Source organism: Phalacrocorax aristotelis, chromosome 5, assembly GCF_949628215.1.
Source record: "Phalacrocorax aristotelis chromosome 5, bGulAri2.1, whole genome shotgun sequence".
In the NCBI taxonomy this organism is placed as follows: Eukaryota; Metazoa; Chordata; class Aves; order Suliformes; family Phalacrocoracidae; genus Phalacrocorax; species Phalacrocorax aristotelis.
In genome coordinates, this window is record NC_134280.1 from 56,269,740 (window position 1) to 56,286,369 (window position 16,630).

At 36.8% G+C, this 16,630-nt stretch overlaps 1 protein-coding gene across 14 annotated transcripts in view; it reads left to right on the forward strand.

The window, feature by feature from the left end:
• The window catches only part of SOX6 (SRY-box transcription factor 6), a 379,848-nt gene that overhangs the window by 161,545 nt on the left and 201,673 nt on the right, over nt 1–16,630 (forward strand). For all 14 annotated transcript variants that reach the window (XM_075094704.1, XM_075094700.1, XM_075094707.1 and 11 more), the window contains one exon: nt 225–435. In XM_075094704.1, coding sequence (XP_074950805.1) covers nt 225–435 — 211 coding nt within the window. The remainder of the gene's footprint in view (nt 1–224; nt 436–16,630) is intronic.

Genomic DNA, 16,630 nt, shown 5'->3' on the forward strand with positions numbered 1-16,630 from the left:
TTGTTAGAAGCATGGAACTGGACTGGCCTAAAGGAAAAAAGAGCCCCTGTCAAGCACTGAAACTGAGAAATTAAAATCATAATGCTCATTTTAGAAACAGGAGAATACATGTAGGCTTGTTAATATTACAGAATAATAAATAATGCTTTCAACTTTTACCTGTTTGAGATCCTACCGACGTAAGAGAATAGCCTATGTTTTCACATTGTATTCTTTCTTTGCAGGAGTCAGAGAGTAATAAGTTATGTTCCCTATATTCCTTCCGAAATACCTCTACCTCACCAAACAAGCCCGACGAAGGAGGCCGTGACCGCAGTGAGCTAATGACCAGTGTTAATTTTGGAACGCCAGAACGCCGCAAAGGAAGCCTTGCAGATGTGGTGGATACACTGAAGCAGAAGAAACTAGAAGAAATGACCAGGACTGAGCAAGAGGGTATGTGCTGGATAAGACCGATAGTTTCCCCACTCCCAAACCCTACAATTTTTACAGCATAAAGATTGTGTTGGGTATCAAAAGCCAGAAAATTGCATAACTGGCAAAGGCTAGGATAAAGTTATTCACAGGTTACCATAGCAATGGTAGCTTGAGATCCATTAGGGATTTTAGACAAATATGCCAGTTTTTTAAACTTTCTAAATTGGGTTGGTTGTCTGTGAGTCAAAGCAAGAATGTTGGTTTAGGTGAAAACTCAACTCTTACTTGAAAGGTTATGATGAATTCTTAACTGGTTGTAGAGTTGTGATGGATATTCTTCAGTGGTGTTCTTTTTCTTTTAAAAGATAAATGTTTATTTTGAACAATAGGGATGAATAAAACAAGCTGCTTTATTTTGCCTTAGAAATTCTCATCTTTCACCTTAATGACCCATCATCTGTGGCTAGGAGAATAGGAAACAATATTAAGTGTAAAGAGTACTTAGTTCTGACCTATATATCTATAATTGTGGCTGAAGAAATCAACTTTTTTACAGTCTGCTTAGATATCATTACAAGTGTTGAGAGAGAGAAAAATGAGGACAAATCTTTAAGCATAAGGCTGTTTATATATTCAGTCCTATTCAGATATTTTCATTGGCTTTGCTAATGAAAGAAACAAAACAGAATCGGAGAATGAGTTTATCAGAATATGTGTGCACATGGTCAGGGTCCATTATGAAAATGCCTCCCCATGTCAAGTAAAATGAAGTCTTGGTTGCTTCTGCAACAACACTTTCTAGTCTGTGAGCTCATACATGAGTTTGAACCAGGGAAGATGTGAGAGCAGGAAGCTCTGAAATAGATAAATAGATGTGGAGGCATCTGTGTGGATCCTGTTAATTTACCAGTGTTGTTTTGTGGCATTAAAAATAACCCAGGAAGAATATTTATAATGTAGTAGAACCATAAGGTAGTAGAACTTTGTGATTCCTTTTTTTATTTGAAATATGAATAAGTTTAGAATGATTTTACCTTCTCAGTTTCATGGTATGGTCACAGTGCACTTCAAACAGTGCACTTCAGGATCCCTTGGCTCCATGTAGCAATGTAGATTTCAATTAAAATTGATGCTGATACAATAATATATTAAAATATGGGATAAAATCGTGTAGAGATGGAAGCTGGCTTTCAAATTTCTTGGCATAATTGTTAAATGCCAGCACATAGATAAATGTGTTCTATAGGTGTCCTTTCTGAAGCTGGTGAAACATCTCTAAAGAGAGAATGTCCCAGATTCTTTACTACCATCTGTCTGTTTTCAGCTGTAAAGATCAGTCTTTTAAAAATTGCTTTCTTAGATTTGGTGGTTAGACTAGGAAAAATATTTTAAATGTTACTTTGGCAAAGTTGTTTTTTACAGGCAGTAACAGTCGTTCAACACTCCATGCTAATCAAAGGTCTTGGCTCATACTTTGCTGCAGGAGTATACAAGTTGGTGTTGATTATAGTGACACCACAGCTAAGACTTCCAGGAGTATACTGAATGGTGTGCTAATAAAAATGTGCATCAAAATTTTAAACATAGTATGTTACTGTAAGGATTCAAGCATTTCATAGCTTATTTTTGTATGAATTCTCAATAATTTTCTGCACTTCCTCTGTATTACTATACACTAGTTGATTTGAGAGGTATGTGCACAGCAGAGAGATCCCTCTCACTGAATTTGAGCCTTCTGTGCTGTATGTTCCCACCAGCTGTGAAACAGAGGTCATTTCTGAAGTATAAAATAATCTTGCCTTTTATGGACCACATTCTACTGGAAAACCATTCTAAAATCTGCCTTTAAGTTCAAAAGTAATTGACTGTATCTTCCTGTTAAGTTCTTTTCGATCCATCCAGCATTTTCTGTAGAAAAAAAGGTCACTTCCATTTTACAGAAAATAATTAATGAACATTTGACTGGTACCGTATAAACTAACATGGAAAATTACTAACAAGGAAAGATGAAAATCCTTCAGGATGTTACACTTAGGAAATTCTATGGTTTTAAACTTTGTAGACTAGGAATACCAAAATTCTATGACAGATTGGAATGGCTATTTCAGTATTCAGAGGTTTCTCTGAATTAAAAAGAAGTAAACTCTCCATACTTGTTTGATTGGAATAGAATAACATTTTTAAAATAATTACTATTTTGAGACTCTGATCTTTGTTGTGACTGTGGGTGCTGCAACTGACTCAGTGCAGAGTCAGTTGGAGAAATGAGGTCTGAGATTATGAAAATGTTTTGCCATTTTATAGTCTCTTTTAAACAACCTAATTAATAGCCTAATCACACATGTACCATACATGATGCTCTTTAACATCTATCCTTTGAAATAGTTTTCTGTGGAGGTCTTTTCTTAATGTATGCAGCTAATGCTGTTGAGGAACCCTTTGTGTAATAAGTCCTGATGTAACACAAATTGCTATCCAAATTGAAAACACCTGTTGATTTTTTGAGCCAATAGATAGCATAATATAATTTCTTTAATGACATGGGAAAAGACATGTATTTCTACTGCATATTACTGTGTAAAATCTGTGGGGCTTGAAGCCTTGCATCACGCCTTGGAATAAATTAATTGTACATGTTAGCATCTTTTATGGGGAGGAGCTCCACAATCATCAATGCAGCTGTGGGAATTGGGCTAACATACAGTTTTATGCCAAGTTAATTGTAGACTTAGAAGTGGAATAAAGAATCATGGAATCATAGAATGTCCTAAGTTGGAAGGCACCCGCAAAGATCATTGAGCCCAACTCCTGTCCCTGCATAGGACAGCCCCAAAATTAACACCATATCTCTGAGGGCGTTGTCCAAGTGCTTCTTGAGAATCATCAGGCTTGATGCCGTGACTGCCTCCCTGGGGACCCTGTTCCAGTGCTCCACCACCCTCTGGGAGAAGAACTTTTCCCAATATCTAACCTAAACCTTCCCTGGCACATCTTCCTGCCATTCCCTCGGGTCCTGTTGCCAGAAAGATCAGTGCCACTTCTTCTTTTTGTGATGTAGTTGTAGACCATGATGAGGTGTCCCCTCAGTCTCCTCTTCTCTAGGCTGAACAAACCAAGTGACTTTAACCGCTCCTCATATGGTTTCTCCTCTAAACCCTTCACTAACTTCATGGCCCTCCTCTGGACACTCTCTAGTAGCTTTGTATCCCTAATATACTGTGGTGCCCCAAACTGCACACAGTACTCGAGGTGAGGCCACACCAGTGCAGAGCAGAGTAGGACAATCACCTCCCTCGACTGGCTGCAATGCAGGGCTTGATGCCCCCCAGGGCACGGTTGGCCCCCTTGGCTGCCAGGGCACGCTGTTGGCTCATGTTCAGCTTGCTGTTGACCAGAATGCCCAGGTCCCTCTCTTCAGGGCTACCCTCCAGCCTCTTGTTCCCCAGTCTGTATGTACATCCAGTGCTGCCGTGCCCCAGGTACAAAATCTGTCACTTGCTCTTGTTAAAATTCATACAGTTGGTGATTGCCTGGCTCTCAGAACTCAAGAATTCCAGTCATCTGCTCTAACCCCCACACAAGTACAGCAACAACTCTCTTTTAATGTTATTATAGTAACTTACTGGGCCATATATAGGATCTGAATTTGAGTAATATGAGTTGCTGGTGTCAAATACTTAAATATTTTGTGCTATACTTTCAGATATTAGATGTCTATTATGCTTTTATATAGTATTTGTTGTCTCCGTTCTACCTCATAACATTGGGAAAGAGGTATATACTGAAAGAATTTATCATGTCTAAATAGATAGCTTTAATCAGAGTCCTCTGGCTTCTGAAAATATGTTGTCTAATGAGAATTTCATCTGAGCAGCTGTGACTGAGGAGGTCAACAGGCATTGCCTAAGAGAACATGGCCCAGCTGGTTAAATCTGGTTGTTGTAGTGATTTAAATGGTCAAGTGCTGCTTGTAATCCAGGACCGTCTGTTTGTAAAGGAGTGAGTGCTTCAGCATAATGTACAGCTGTTTTAATCTTTCTTTAATAATAGTGCTTCAGCTAGTGTCATGTCTTGCGTATAACACTGGGAACATGAGCACCTCATACAGGACTGAATATACCTTAGGTACATTTTTAGCATTATTTGTAGTTTGAACAAAGATTACCAGCGTCACAGGATAAACAACATTTTTTGACTTCATGGTCCAGTATAGTACACTAAGGCATTCCTGTGTCTTACTTTGTAATGATTTGAAAATGAGAAAACTGATGAGAAAATTGTAACTGGGAAAAAAAAAACCAGAATGATACAAATACTTAGAGTTAATTTGAGTATGTAAAGACTTTGCTGACATGTGTTCTCTTAAGACAGAAGAGGTCAGAAATGAACAGGTGTCTAATTTAATCAACAACACTAAACTGTAGGGCCTCTTGGATAACTTCAATATATTAATCATCTTAGTTTTTCTATGAGCAGAAGGATTGTTTTACTGTTTTTTTTTTTTTTTCCCTTTGGAAGTATCCTCCAGTACAATGAAATATTAAATCTCTTTGCAGCTCAAATGAAGAGTTTAAGTTAGATAGTACGGTCAGACTGCTTCTTTCCCTTTCCATCCCCCTACAGTAAAAGACTTTTCTTTCAGAATATTGCTTATATTACTTTTGTGAGGAAGATTTACATCACCTGGGCTGAATTCTAGGCTGAGAATTGGCTTCCGGACAACTGTCGTGCTGTAGTTCATCATAAGCCTCTACCAGCAATAATTAGTAGTACACATCTTGTCTGTAGCTAGGAAAGCAGATTTCCCTCTTTGAGATCTGGAATGCTAGGTTGGCAGGTCAGCTGGCACTTCTGAGCTGGAAACTGGGCATGTCATTTCTGCTAAGTGCTAAGCCCTCATTACTCAGGGGCTGGATTCCTAATTCACTTTTGACCTTGATCCTGAGTGATGTATACAGTATCATTTTTCAACCAAGCTCAGTTCAGAATTCTAGCACAAGCTTTTTATAAACTGCTTCCCATTCTTGTTTCCTCCTTGAAGACCATAGCTGAACATTCAGAGATCAAAGATTTTTACGTATGTGTGTTGGAATAATGAACATCTATATAAAGAGTCGTATATTCATAAATTTCCATCTTTTCTCTGTCATGTGCACCTGTCTGTACTCTCTCTCTATGGGTGGATATAAGTAACTCACAGTGATATATAATATGTCTAAAGATACTTAAATTAAAATTTAAGGATTCACATGTATTATTCATTTTACATGCAATAAGGAAAACCTTACTACACTACTTGATAGTGGTGGTTTTTCTGAACTTGTCTTTTGTTATTTTTTTTCCTTTTTTTTCTTTCAGCCTCATTAGTTAATAATAATTGAAGGCTTTCTTTTATATTGCCTTAAAATAGATGAACACTTTCCCTATAAAATTTTCTATAATGCCAGTAAGGACAGTACACTCAAGTATTGCATACACAGATATGTACATATTTCCTGTTGACTTCATTGGGAAATAAGGCAACTTAAACTTTCACAAACTGTGTTTTATAACTGGACATCGGTAAACAATTTCAGCTGTAATTTTATGCAGGTTTTTTTGTTGTTAGGTTTTTTGTTTTTATTTACGGAATGTGTGTGCTATATTGCATTAAAGGAGAGTTTCAGTTTTGTATTCTTTGTTTTAAGCTTCCCACAGCTAAGAACAGATGGAGTTCAGGCATATACACTTGGTTTTTTGGTATAGTTTTAAGCACAACCTTTGAGGACATTACATGTCAGGAGTTCGCTTTTGTGGATCAGGTCTAGAAGTGAACTACTGACCATCTGTGGTCAATGAATATTTTTGAATGTTTGGTTTTTTTTCAGAAGTTTTACTGAGATTTAATTCAACCTATCTGTCTTATGGTGTGCTCTATACCCACACTTCCCATAGATGAAGGCATGATCCCTGGTTGTCCTACTACACTTGGCATTTATAGACCCCTTTTCTTTATTCTTCGGTTCTCTTGATGGCTCAGATATTTTGTTCTGGGTTAAGGCTTTAAAAATGTTACTGAGATTTGGTATTAGGATGATCCAAACTAATTAAAAAAAAATTATTTAATACTACGCTTCTATTTTTTGTGATACCTATGGAATTCATAAATGGTAGCTGGGGTACCTCTCAGCTAGAAACAAGCTCTTCAGATGTGAAAAATCCACTTTCTTCAAAATCCTTTCATCATCTTTGAAAAACCTTGCCACATCTATTGGTTACCACCGTCATCGTGTTTCCCTTTTATTCTTCTTTAAAGTAATTTTTGGTAAGCAAATTCAGAATCAGCTACATATATAGTTAATTTAATGCATATCTTTTACTTGCTCTTTGTTAGAAGCCATATACGATAGCATCTAGGCAGAGGAATTTTTCTGCTAAACTCCAAACATGCTTCCAAAATAAAAATGCAAAAGCCCAAAAGTCCACACAATAAATAGACAACTCAGATCAAGTTAGAGGAGAGATATGAGGCACATTTTCCTAAACTTTCTTGAATTACTTACGTTGGTACCATAAAATTAAATGCAAGTCACTGTCTGTCTTTTTTTTTCATCCAATGATCTTAGTAAAATTACATTGGTCACTTCTTCTTCTTGCAATTTCTGTTGCTATTTTAGAAAAATATTCTATTTAGACAAGTTTTATATATCACAAATTTTTGAAGAATTCGTTTGTTGAAGTGTACAGTGAATTCCTGTCTTAATGTGTTAAATTAAAGTAATTTAGGACTTTTTAGGAGCCTTACCACAAAGAAAGTGGTTTCTAGGGCTATTTACCTGGTAACCAAAAGAAGATGCAGCCTAGTTTCTTTTATCTGATGTATTTGATTTTTCTATCAAAAATCATTCTTGTCTGAAACAGAAATAACTTTAATGAACCTGGTTTAATGATATTTAGAATGCAACATACATTTTGGTAACTATTTTTTTCTTTTTTGCAAAGGCAGACCTAGCCTGTGTAACCATACTGTACCTGGCCACTTCTAGGTATATGAGAATTTATGCTTTTATTTTATTATTTCCTGTCTTATATCCTTTAAGTCTTTCACAGTACTGTTCTGTGATTAAATGCTACCTCACAGTTTTTATTTAAGAAACTGGCACATGTTGTCATCTTTCCACCTTATCCTTGTGTTTATTATCTAGCTGTCTACACTATGGTCTTGCCCAGTGTTGTAGCATTTGAACATATAGTCATTACATGTTCTGTGAGAATTACAGTATAGTAATTCTTCAGCATTTTTCAGTATGTCCCATGTTACATTTGAAAGCTTCCCATCATTTTTCTTTGTTCTGAAATTTGTTCATGGCACAGAAATGGGGAACAACACAGGCTTTTACATAGGTATCATGAAGAATAAGGTCTATATGAATAAGTCAATAGATTATGGAGACCATCTTTTTTGCTAAAAGGTTTTCATGTCCCTTCAGTTCTTAGCTGTAATTCAGGATTATCAACAAGAATGAGGCGAGTGTGATGGTAGCATTTTTCATAATAGGGTCTGCTGAAAGTTCAATAGAAATAGCCACATGAGGACCTATCGGGCAATAACACACCCTGGTCACTGCCAGGCAGTTACCTAGATGTAGGATCTATGGCTTTTTATGGAGCTTCTACTTTTCTGGAGGTTCTTTTTCCCAATGCAAGTTGTTTTCTTGTTGAAGCTTTGTACCTCTGTACCTCTACAAAATCGTTGCTTTTGCTAATAAATTGAGTTGGTCATAGCTTGAATCATAATGTGGGGGGAATCTGAAATTCAGGTCTCAGTTCTGAAGATTGGGACATCCCTTCTAGCTATGATAATCTTTAAAGTATTTTGGGGTTGATGTTTACTTTCAACATTTTGAGTTGCTCATGTTACGTTGAGGAAATATCTTTATTCAGCCCTGAATATTTGCGATGAGTAAAATCCTTTTCATTAGCACAAATGGGTTTTCAACCTTTCCACATTGTCTCTGAACTTGAGCTGTAGGCAGGGACAGATTAAACTGAAACAGGCCAAAATCTTCTCAATGCCAGCATCTACTGACAATTCCAACCAGTTCTTCCACAGTGACTGTGTTTTCCAATGTCTTACCTTCAGAGGTCATCTCATCTTTTTCTTTAATCCCGTTGTACCTCTCAATTATGACATTGTCTACTGCTGAATACAATTTAATTTCATTTAATTTCATTTTTACTGTGTTGTAAATCACCTCCATGCTTCCATTTTATATAATTTTCTGCACTATGCTCCTCTACATTTTTGTCTCCTTTTTGGACATGGTGTAAGATCTGCTATCTTTACATTAATTGTATGTTATTAGTATTATGAAAGCATTATTAAAAAAGGATACCTAAAAAGCCAGCTTTTTCCTTAGGGCAATAAGAAATGTAGGCTCAGTATGAATGGGTACAACTGACATTGGGCTCTGTGGTGAAGAATGTAAGTGAATAAATAGCTGTAAAAATACAGAGAGTTGCTTCACTTATGTGATCTTGGCAGCAGAAAAATAAATTCAAACGTCATTGGTTTCTGATGTACTGTGACACAAACAACGTTATGATCAAATCATTCTTTAAAATGGGAATTGGAATACATTTTCTAGTCATCAGGTTAATAGTAGGGACTAGACTGCAGTACTTCCCTTCCTCAAATTGCTAACGTAGATATAAAAATGTGAGGGAAAGACAGGGCTCGGATGTGGCCAATGTTGTATGCCATTCTATTTTCCAAGTTCTGTAGGGTGCATGACCTCAGATTTCTTTGGTGATGAACTTTAGTTTTAGTTGGCCTTATTTTGCTTTGCCATTCCTGCTGTTTTGCAACAGGGCCTAAAAGTCCTTTAAGTGCTTGTGACTGGGGTAATGAATGAAAATATCTTCCCAGCACTGAGAGTATTGCATTAGACTGAATAGTCACCTTACTTGTAAAAGCACTATTAGAGAGGGGCAGCTGTAAGTAAGGATAACGATTTGTGTCCAGTGCTTATTTACTGAAAATTGTAAATGTATTATTTATTGAGAGCTCTCCAGACAGTGCTTGTCAGAATAAAAATGTCAACTCTAAGCAAAATGTTATAATACATAATAAAAATGCTAGGTGCGCACTTTAGAGATACAGCTAATTAGATCTGCTTTTCTTAAAGAAATGACACTAAAAATGCTCGGCAGCATATATATTTTAAATACTGATATATTCCTTATTTTTCTGTACAGTATTTGGTTTAGGTACCTTATCAGTACTTAAGAATAATTTTGACAACTTTATTTGGTTGCCATGAGAGAGACAGAGACATTCGCTGCCTGGTTTCAGGAGGCAGCTACATGTTAGGAGGCTGTCTTGTTCATCTAATGGAGAGAGCAGCTACTTTCACCTCTGTGTTTTAGTCTGAAACTCCAAGATGCCAATTCTTTCATGAGGGAAACCTGCCTCCAGTGGAAACAACAAACAATTATTGAGATTAGTCTTCAGCCGTGCTAATTAACCCCAAACAAATATTATGTTAAGGAGACTAAATCCATTCAACGGCAGTGTTGCTTTTGTGGTTTAGTCAATAGAAGTAAGAATTAGGAAAAAAGTAGTTATTTTTTTCCCTTTTAAACTACTACTTTATTTAAGTATTTTTAGACATTTTTATTTGCCCTGAAATTTGCAATGGGAAGAATTTGAGCTTAAAATATTAGAAAATCTTCTAGAGTGTTTTATAATGTGAGGAAATTGGATTTTGAAATTATCCTTTTTACAAAGAACTGCTCAGTTCAGCATCATAAAATTTAGGATGTCATCATTAAAAGCAGCTTTCTTCTTTCAAGTATATCAGCCAATTTGTGAAAGAGCCTTACTGTGATTATTTCAGTGACAATCTATCCACGTTCTCCTGCATTCAGTTTGCTGTCGGTTTCATAGAGCTGGAGAATCACAGCGGCTGAGGTGGGAAGGCACTGCTTGTGATCGTCTGGCCCAACACCCCTGCTCAGAGCAGGATTGCCTAGAACAGGTTGCTCAGGGCTGTGTCCCATATCAGTTTTTGAGTATCTTCAAGGATGGAAACTCCACAACCTGTTCAGTGTTCGGTCATCCTTACAATAAGAAAGGTTTTTCTTATGTTTCAAGGGGATTTCCTGTATTTCCATTTGTGCCCTTTGCCTCTGGGCCTGTCACTGGACACCACCGAGAAGAGTGTGAATCTGTTTTCTTTACTTCTGCCATCAGATATTTATATATTATCTGGAGTGTGTTCTCTTCTGGGCTAAACACTCATGGCTCTCTGAGCCCCCTTCATAGGAGACATGCTCCAATCAGTTGGTTGTCTTGTGGTCCATTGCTGGACTGTCTCCAGTATGCCCATGTCTTTCTTGTACTGGGGAGCCCAGAACTGCACACAGCACCTCATATGTGGTTTCAAATATGGTTTACTTTAAGGCCTGTTGTTCTGCACTGTAAGACTGATCTGGTACGTTTAAAGCCACGAAGGGCTTGATCATGAACTTAATTGGTAGTATGCTTAAGCCCTATCTGAGTCCTATTCATGGGTATAATTTCAGTTTTAGCCCTATGAGTGTGCTTTCACTTCCCGGTGCATAGCTGATGAGCACAAAGTGAAAACCAGGAACAAAACATAATTCAGTGTTCTGAACTACATGTTTCTGTGCTTCATAAGCACGTTATGATGAATCCTTCTAATTCCCATTTGTAGCCAGGCTTCTTCCTTATTTTCTCATTGGCATGTTGAATCTCTAAAATGAAGGAAGAGTTAACAGTTGTTAATGTGTCAAAATTCTCCCTATTCTGTATTACTTTACTAACATAAAGAAGTGGGGTAGAGTTCAGATTGTGATATTAATGAAAAAAGAGTGCGGTAGCCCTTGTTAAACGTAGTCATGAGGGCAAGTACTGTGTAAACATCTGCAGATAGCTCCTGTTAGCATTGCTCTGTCCTGACTAGCAGCACCCATTCTGCTGCAGTCTTGGGTCGGTCTTTAACATGGGCTGCCAATCAGTAAAGCCGTGCCAAAATGTCTTGTTCTACAGCCTAGCATTTTGGAATGTATCTAATAGCTATTTTCTTTTATTAATCATAATATATTTTTAGTTTTACTTACATAGGTGCCCAGAGTTCCTGGGCACAGTGCCCTATGTATGAATGCCTGTTTATTTTCATCTTCCTTTTTGTTAACTGTTTTACTTAATGCTTTACATAATCATTTGCCATATTTTTGACATGAAGCTATAATGCACTGCTGTCTGCTCACATTTCTTCAAGAACTTGATGTGACATCACCTTCTATGGTGAATCATGATCCTCACTGAACCTAAAAATCCCCATCTTGAATACTTTTCTGTCTTTGTTTGAAAATGTTGAAGCAAGCAGGCTCTTTCACACATCTGGAGGAACTCTGAACACAGTCTAGAGAGCCTGCAGTGGCACCAAAACCATTGAGAGCTCTGTAGTGAATTTCTTGGTAGCCTAACACCACCCTAAGACTGGATCCTGTTTGCATTTATGCCATGCTGTATGTGTTAGGGGATATGCACAAGGACAGGATTCAGCTCTTTCTACTCTACCTTCAAATTTATCTGCATTTTCAATGTTTAAAACAGCTCTGGTTCTCAGTGCAGGTCTTAGCAGTCCTTATCGTATCTTAAATATGTAACAAGCAGATTACTTTTAAATATTTACAGTGAAACAAAAACTAACACATTGGGCAGAGGTTTGTTAAAATGTCAGAAGAACTTGCTGTAGTGAAAAATAAATATTGAACCAAGTTTATTCCTGAGGTGACTCTATTAATTTCAGCGGAATTGCTGCAGGAGTAGTTCTGAAAAAATCCATCTAGATTTTGTATCATAATTTTAACATTTTTTTTACAGAACTTTGAATACCTCAGAAGTAATTTTGTAGATCTGGCATGCATATGTATCACTAAGTAAAATAAGCTTCCTTCAAGTTTCTGTTTCCTCTGCGGACTGTTTGTGTTTTTAGCTGTTGAAATGCAGTTGCTGCAGCTTTATTAATAGGTTTGGTTATATCTGCAGTTATACTCATAATTAAAAATTTAGTTGGAGCATTGATTCCTCCAAGTTTCACTGTATCTGTTGTTTCTGCTGTATAATGACTAGCCAACATATCATGTCTGTTGCCTTTCTGTGTCTGTGTATCAGATAACACAACAAACAGTGGCCAGACATACGACCTCAAAAATCAAACTAATTTGTTAATGAACTAACAAGGCAATGTAATAACCATCTCTATTCAGTCATCTTCCCCAGCTTTCAGTTATTCCTTAGAGCAAGAGTAGCTAGTGCTGTATCAACAAATTATTTGATGACAATAATTTGGCTGATGAGAATACAAGGAAAAAACCCCAATCTAATTAGGAAACACTGTATATTAGTTGGCAAAATGTGGCTAATATTTTGTCTTTTATTGTAAAACTGCAATTTGCAACTTCCAGCAGTTAATGATGTTTATGTCCCCCCTCCCCCTCCCTGTGCACAAAATCATTTAAAAAAAGGCCAAAAAGAGACTACAGGATTTGAAATACAGTGGCCCTGAAGTGATGGGAAAATGGCCAAGGTGTCACAGCTAATTTCTGACCCTGCTTTATGAGTTCTGCTGTTCCTTATTCCCCTTGTCAGTCTGTGAATCCCTGAGGCTGTACAAACTGGCCTAACATCACTCAACTCCAGTTTTATATCCTCTTTTAATAATGTTGAGTCTATTCTGTCCAACTTTGATTCAGACAACCTGCTTGTCTTGAAAAAGTGATATATTTAATCAGTGGCCCTGTCTCCAGCATAGCTCCCACTGCGTGAGACTAGAGCCAAAGAGTAGTGCAGTGGCCTGTCACTTCTGTTTGAATAGGTAATGTGGAGCTGTTCAGCCGAAGAGACAGGAGCTGGAACTGCTTGTTAGGACACATGATCAAAAGCCACTCTCTGCTTTCTGCCAATCAAGCCTCATGTCGCCTTGTGGGGCAGACATTAAATAGATTTTTCTGCCGTACACTGTGGGCACTTTGCCAGTTTGACATGTGAACTGTTACAAAAGATACCAGAGTTTCCACTGCTTGCTGACTGCTTTTAAATATTACCAAGTCCTTGCTGTCCAAAGTAAAATATTTTAAATAATGGATTATGAAAAATTTCCACTATTATTAGGCAGTTTCCTTCCTGCTCCCAACAGTTCGAAGATATTTTTAAAACCAAAACTGTAAGTTGGTTTCTGAAAACAAAAAACTGTTGAACAACCCTATGGCACATAGATTTCAACAATGTGATTATTGTCTGAGAATTGCAGTGAGTTGTGGCTTTCACTGGTGCGATTCTGAATATTGTTTCTATTTTTTTGTCTTTTCCCATTATTTAATTAGATTTTCCTAGTTGAGATCATAGCACTATTTTATTATTATGTTTATGTGGAGGGATATTAAGATTGGCTTGTTTTGTAAATTAGGTTGAATTTATTTATTGTGTTTATTGGCTGCCATTGCAAATATAAATTTCTTAAAATGGTCTGCAGTTGTTTTTAGTTATACTTACCTTTGGTTTTTTTCCTCTTTGTCTATTACCCTTCATAACCACCTCAGCTCTTGTGCCCATGGCAACAACACTCAGTGGTGGAGGCTAACAAAGATGACATTTAGGCTTTGCCTAAGAAATTAATATTCTTTTGTAACTTGCAGGGCCACTGAATTTATGTCATTTTTTTAGAGGTCCCCAGTACCTAGATAACTTCTTCTATTAAGGTACTTGCAGTCATGATACCCAGATATTTGCTCCCTCGTGCTTGTTCTTCCTGATATATCTTCTTTTTCTTTTTTTTTTTTTTTTTTTTTTGAGAAAAACTTTTGTACCAAAACATACCATGGCAATCTAGTGGAACTCATTTAAACAGTGGGCTACACATAAACAGCTGCTCCTTCAATAAGCCATGCTTTATAATACCCTTATTACCTTCTAGTGTCTCAAATTCTGATTAGTCAACAGTGCTGATTACTGTATGGCATTCCACTGCCCATCTTCCTTCTGCTCAGCTGCTCATGTCTTAGCTGTTATGTGATTACAACACAACTCATGCATTGTTTCTCCAAGTTGTTCTTCATATTGTATATCTTAAAAAAAACCCAACTAAACCCTCTTGAGGAGATGGAAAAATTTATTTTGAGTCACTATGAATTCCCTGAAACTCTGTGAATTGTCTTTGTACAACTGTGATCTTCACAGCCTGCGCGCTCTGCAACTTTCTAGTAAGATTAATAAGTTCTTTAGATTTGCAAGGGTAATCTATAAATAAATTGCAGTTAGAAGAACTTTAGAAAAATGATGGTTAGTTATTGTGAAATTTGTAACAGGACAGAATAGGAGAGACCAAAGACTGTGTTTAAAAAAAAAACCTGACACCCAAAACCCCCAGAAAACACACGGAGCTTTGGCTTAGCTTTGTTTTCACAAATATCAGTGGGTTCGAAAGTCAGAAAGAACAGAGCTATGCTGTGAGAAAGTGGTTTGGAAAACATACCCCCAGTAACACATTCTGAGTTTCAGAAAGGTGTGTGATGGTAGAAGGAATGCACAGAATGAAAATGGGAAAAGAAGGAATTGAATCACCAGCACTCTGGATCTCTGATTTGACCAGAAAGCAGCAAACACAGAGGTTTGTTAAGGACATTGAAAGTTTCCCGTTTATAGGTAAATAGTGTGGTAGTGAGAACACCCTTGCTGTGGCTTCATAACCCCCCACAGCTTCCTTTGGTGCAGCTCCTTAGAATCAAGTCCTGGTGAGTATGAAACGCTGACACACTCAAAATGCAACCCCATTAAAGGCCTTAAATCTGTCATTGTGCTCTGGAGCCTGTTCTGAAAATAGCAGAGCTCTTTTTGTAAATTAAAATCGGTGTGAATGGGAACAGATGTTGACATGCTTTACTTTATCTGCAGGGATCCCTGTTAGGGGGGGAGAGGGTCAGTGAGGTTAGATGGTAGGAATTACTGCAAATGTGCAGAGGACAGGATAGTCTAATATAGACATTGTCTTTGGTTTTGTGTAGAGCTGTAATAATATCCAGTGGTTACTGCTGGTTGCTGATAGGTCTGTATATAAGGAAAGATGATTGTGTAATACCTTTATTTCCTTGGGAGAATACCTTCCCCTTTTATATCTGTTTACACAGATAAAAAGAGAGGGATGCTCACCTTGATTTTCAGAGTTGCCGTACCAGTGAGATCTGGGTTCCAAGAGATTCTGAATGACCTCAATTCCCATTTACTTCCATGTTACCTGAGTTTACTCAGGACCTCATGGAAGGTGCTTAGCGTATTCTGGGCTCAGCCTACAAAAAATTTGTATTCAGTCTGACGTTGGGTAGAATTTTTGGTGTTTCATTACTTCTGAAGATTTTGGGTGAACTCTCATGTTGCATTAGAGTCATCATCAACTTTTAATAGTTCTTGAAATAAAAGAATAGTCTTATTTTGAAATGTGCAATTTATTAAATAGCTTTGCTAGTCAATTTAAATAAATTCTAGTTGAAGATTTTTTCTGATTTAAAAAAAATATTGCAAAGGATGAATTTATTTATAAGAACTGTAATAGTTTCCCTCAATTCCTTTTATATTTTAGATTACCTTATAATTTTCTAAATCTACATGAACAATAATGATCAATTTTGTCAGTATTATTCACACCTTTTATTAATTTAGCATAGATGAATAAATGTGAATGTTGTGAAGAGTTGATTGGGAATAGATTTTAAATCTGACAGTTAGATTACAGGGTACCTAAGAAAAAATGGCTCTTTCACTAGGTACCTAGTAATTTAATTCTTGTTTGAAATTATTATAATTTATTACAGTGTGTGGGTCCTAATGAATGTCTACTATTAAATGAAAAGGAGAAATTGAAATTATGAAATTCTTTTAACTTGTATCTTAAAAATCCTCTTAAACAATTCAGTAGATATTAATAAGCAATGTGCTTTTCTCTCCCTTTTATGTGAGTGCAAACAAAAACATTTTCGCCAGTACATAATGATATTAAATGAGTGCTTCTGGAGATTCTTACTTAGAATCAAGACTATCCTAAAATAGAATAGAATAATTTTATATGATGAAAAATATCTAAAATTTGCTATCTTGATTAGACATTTAGACCTTAACGTATGAGTCCTTCTTCAAGGAAAACTAAAAATC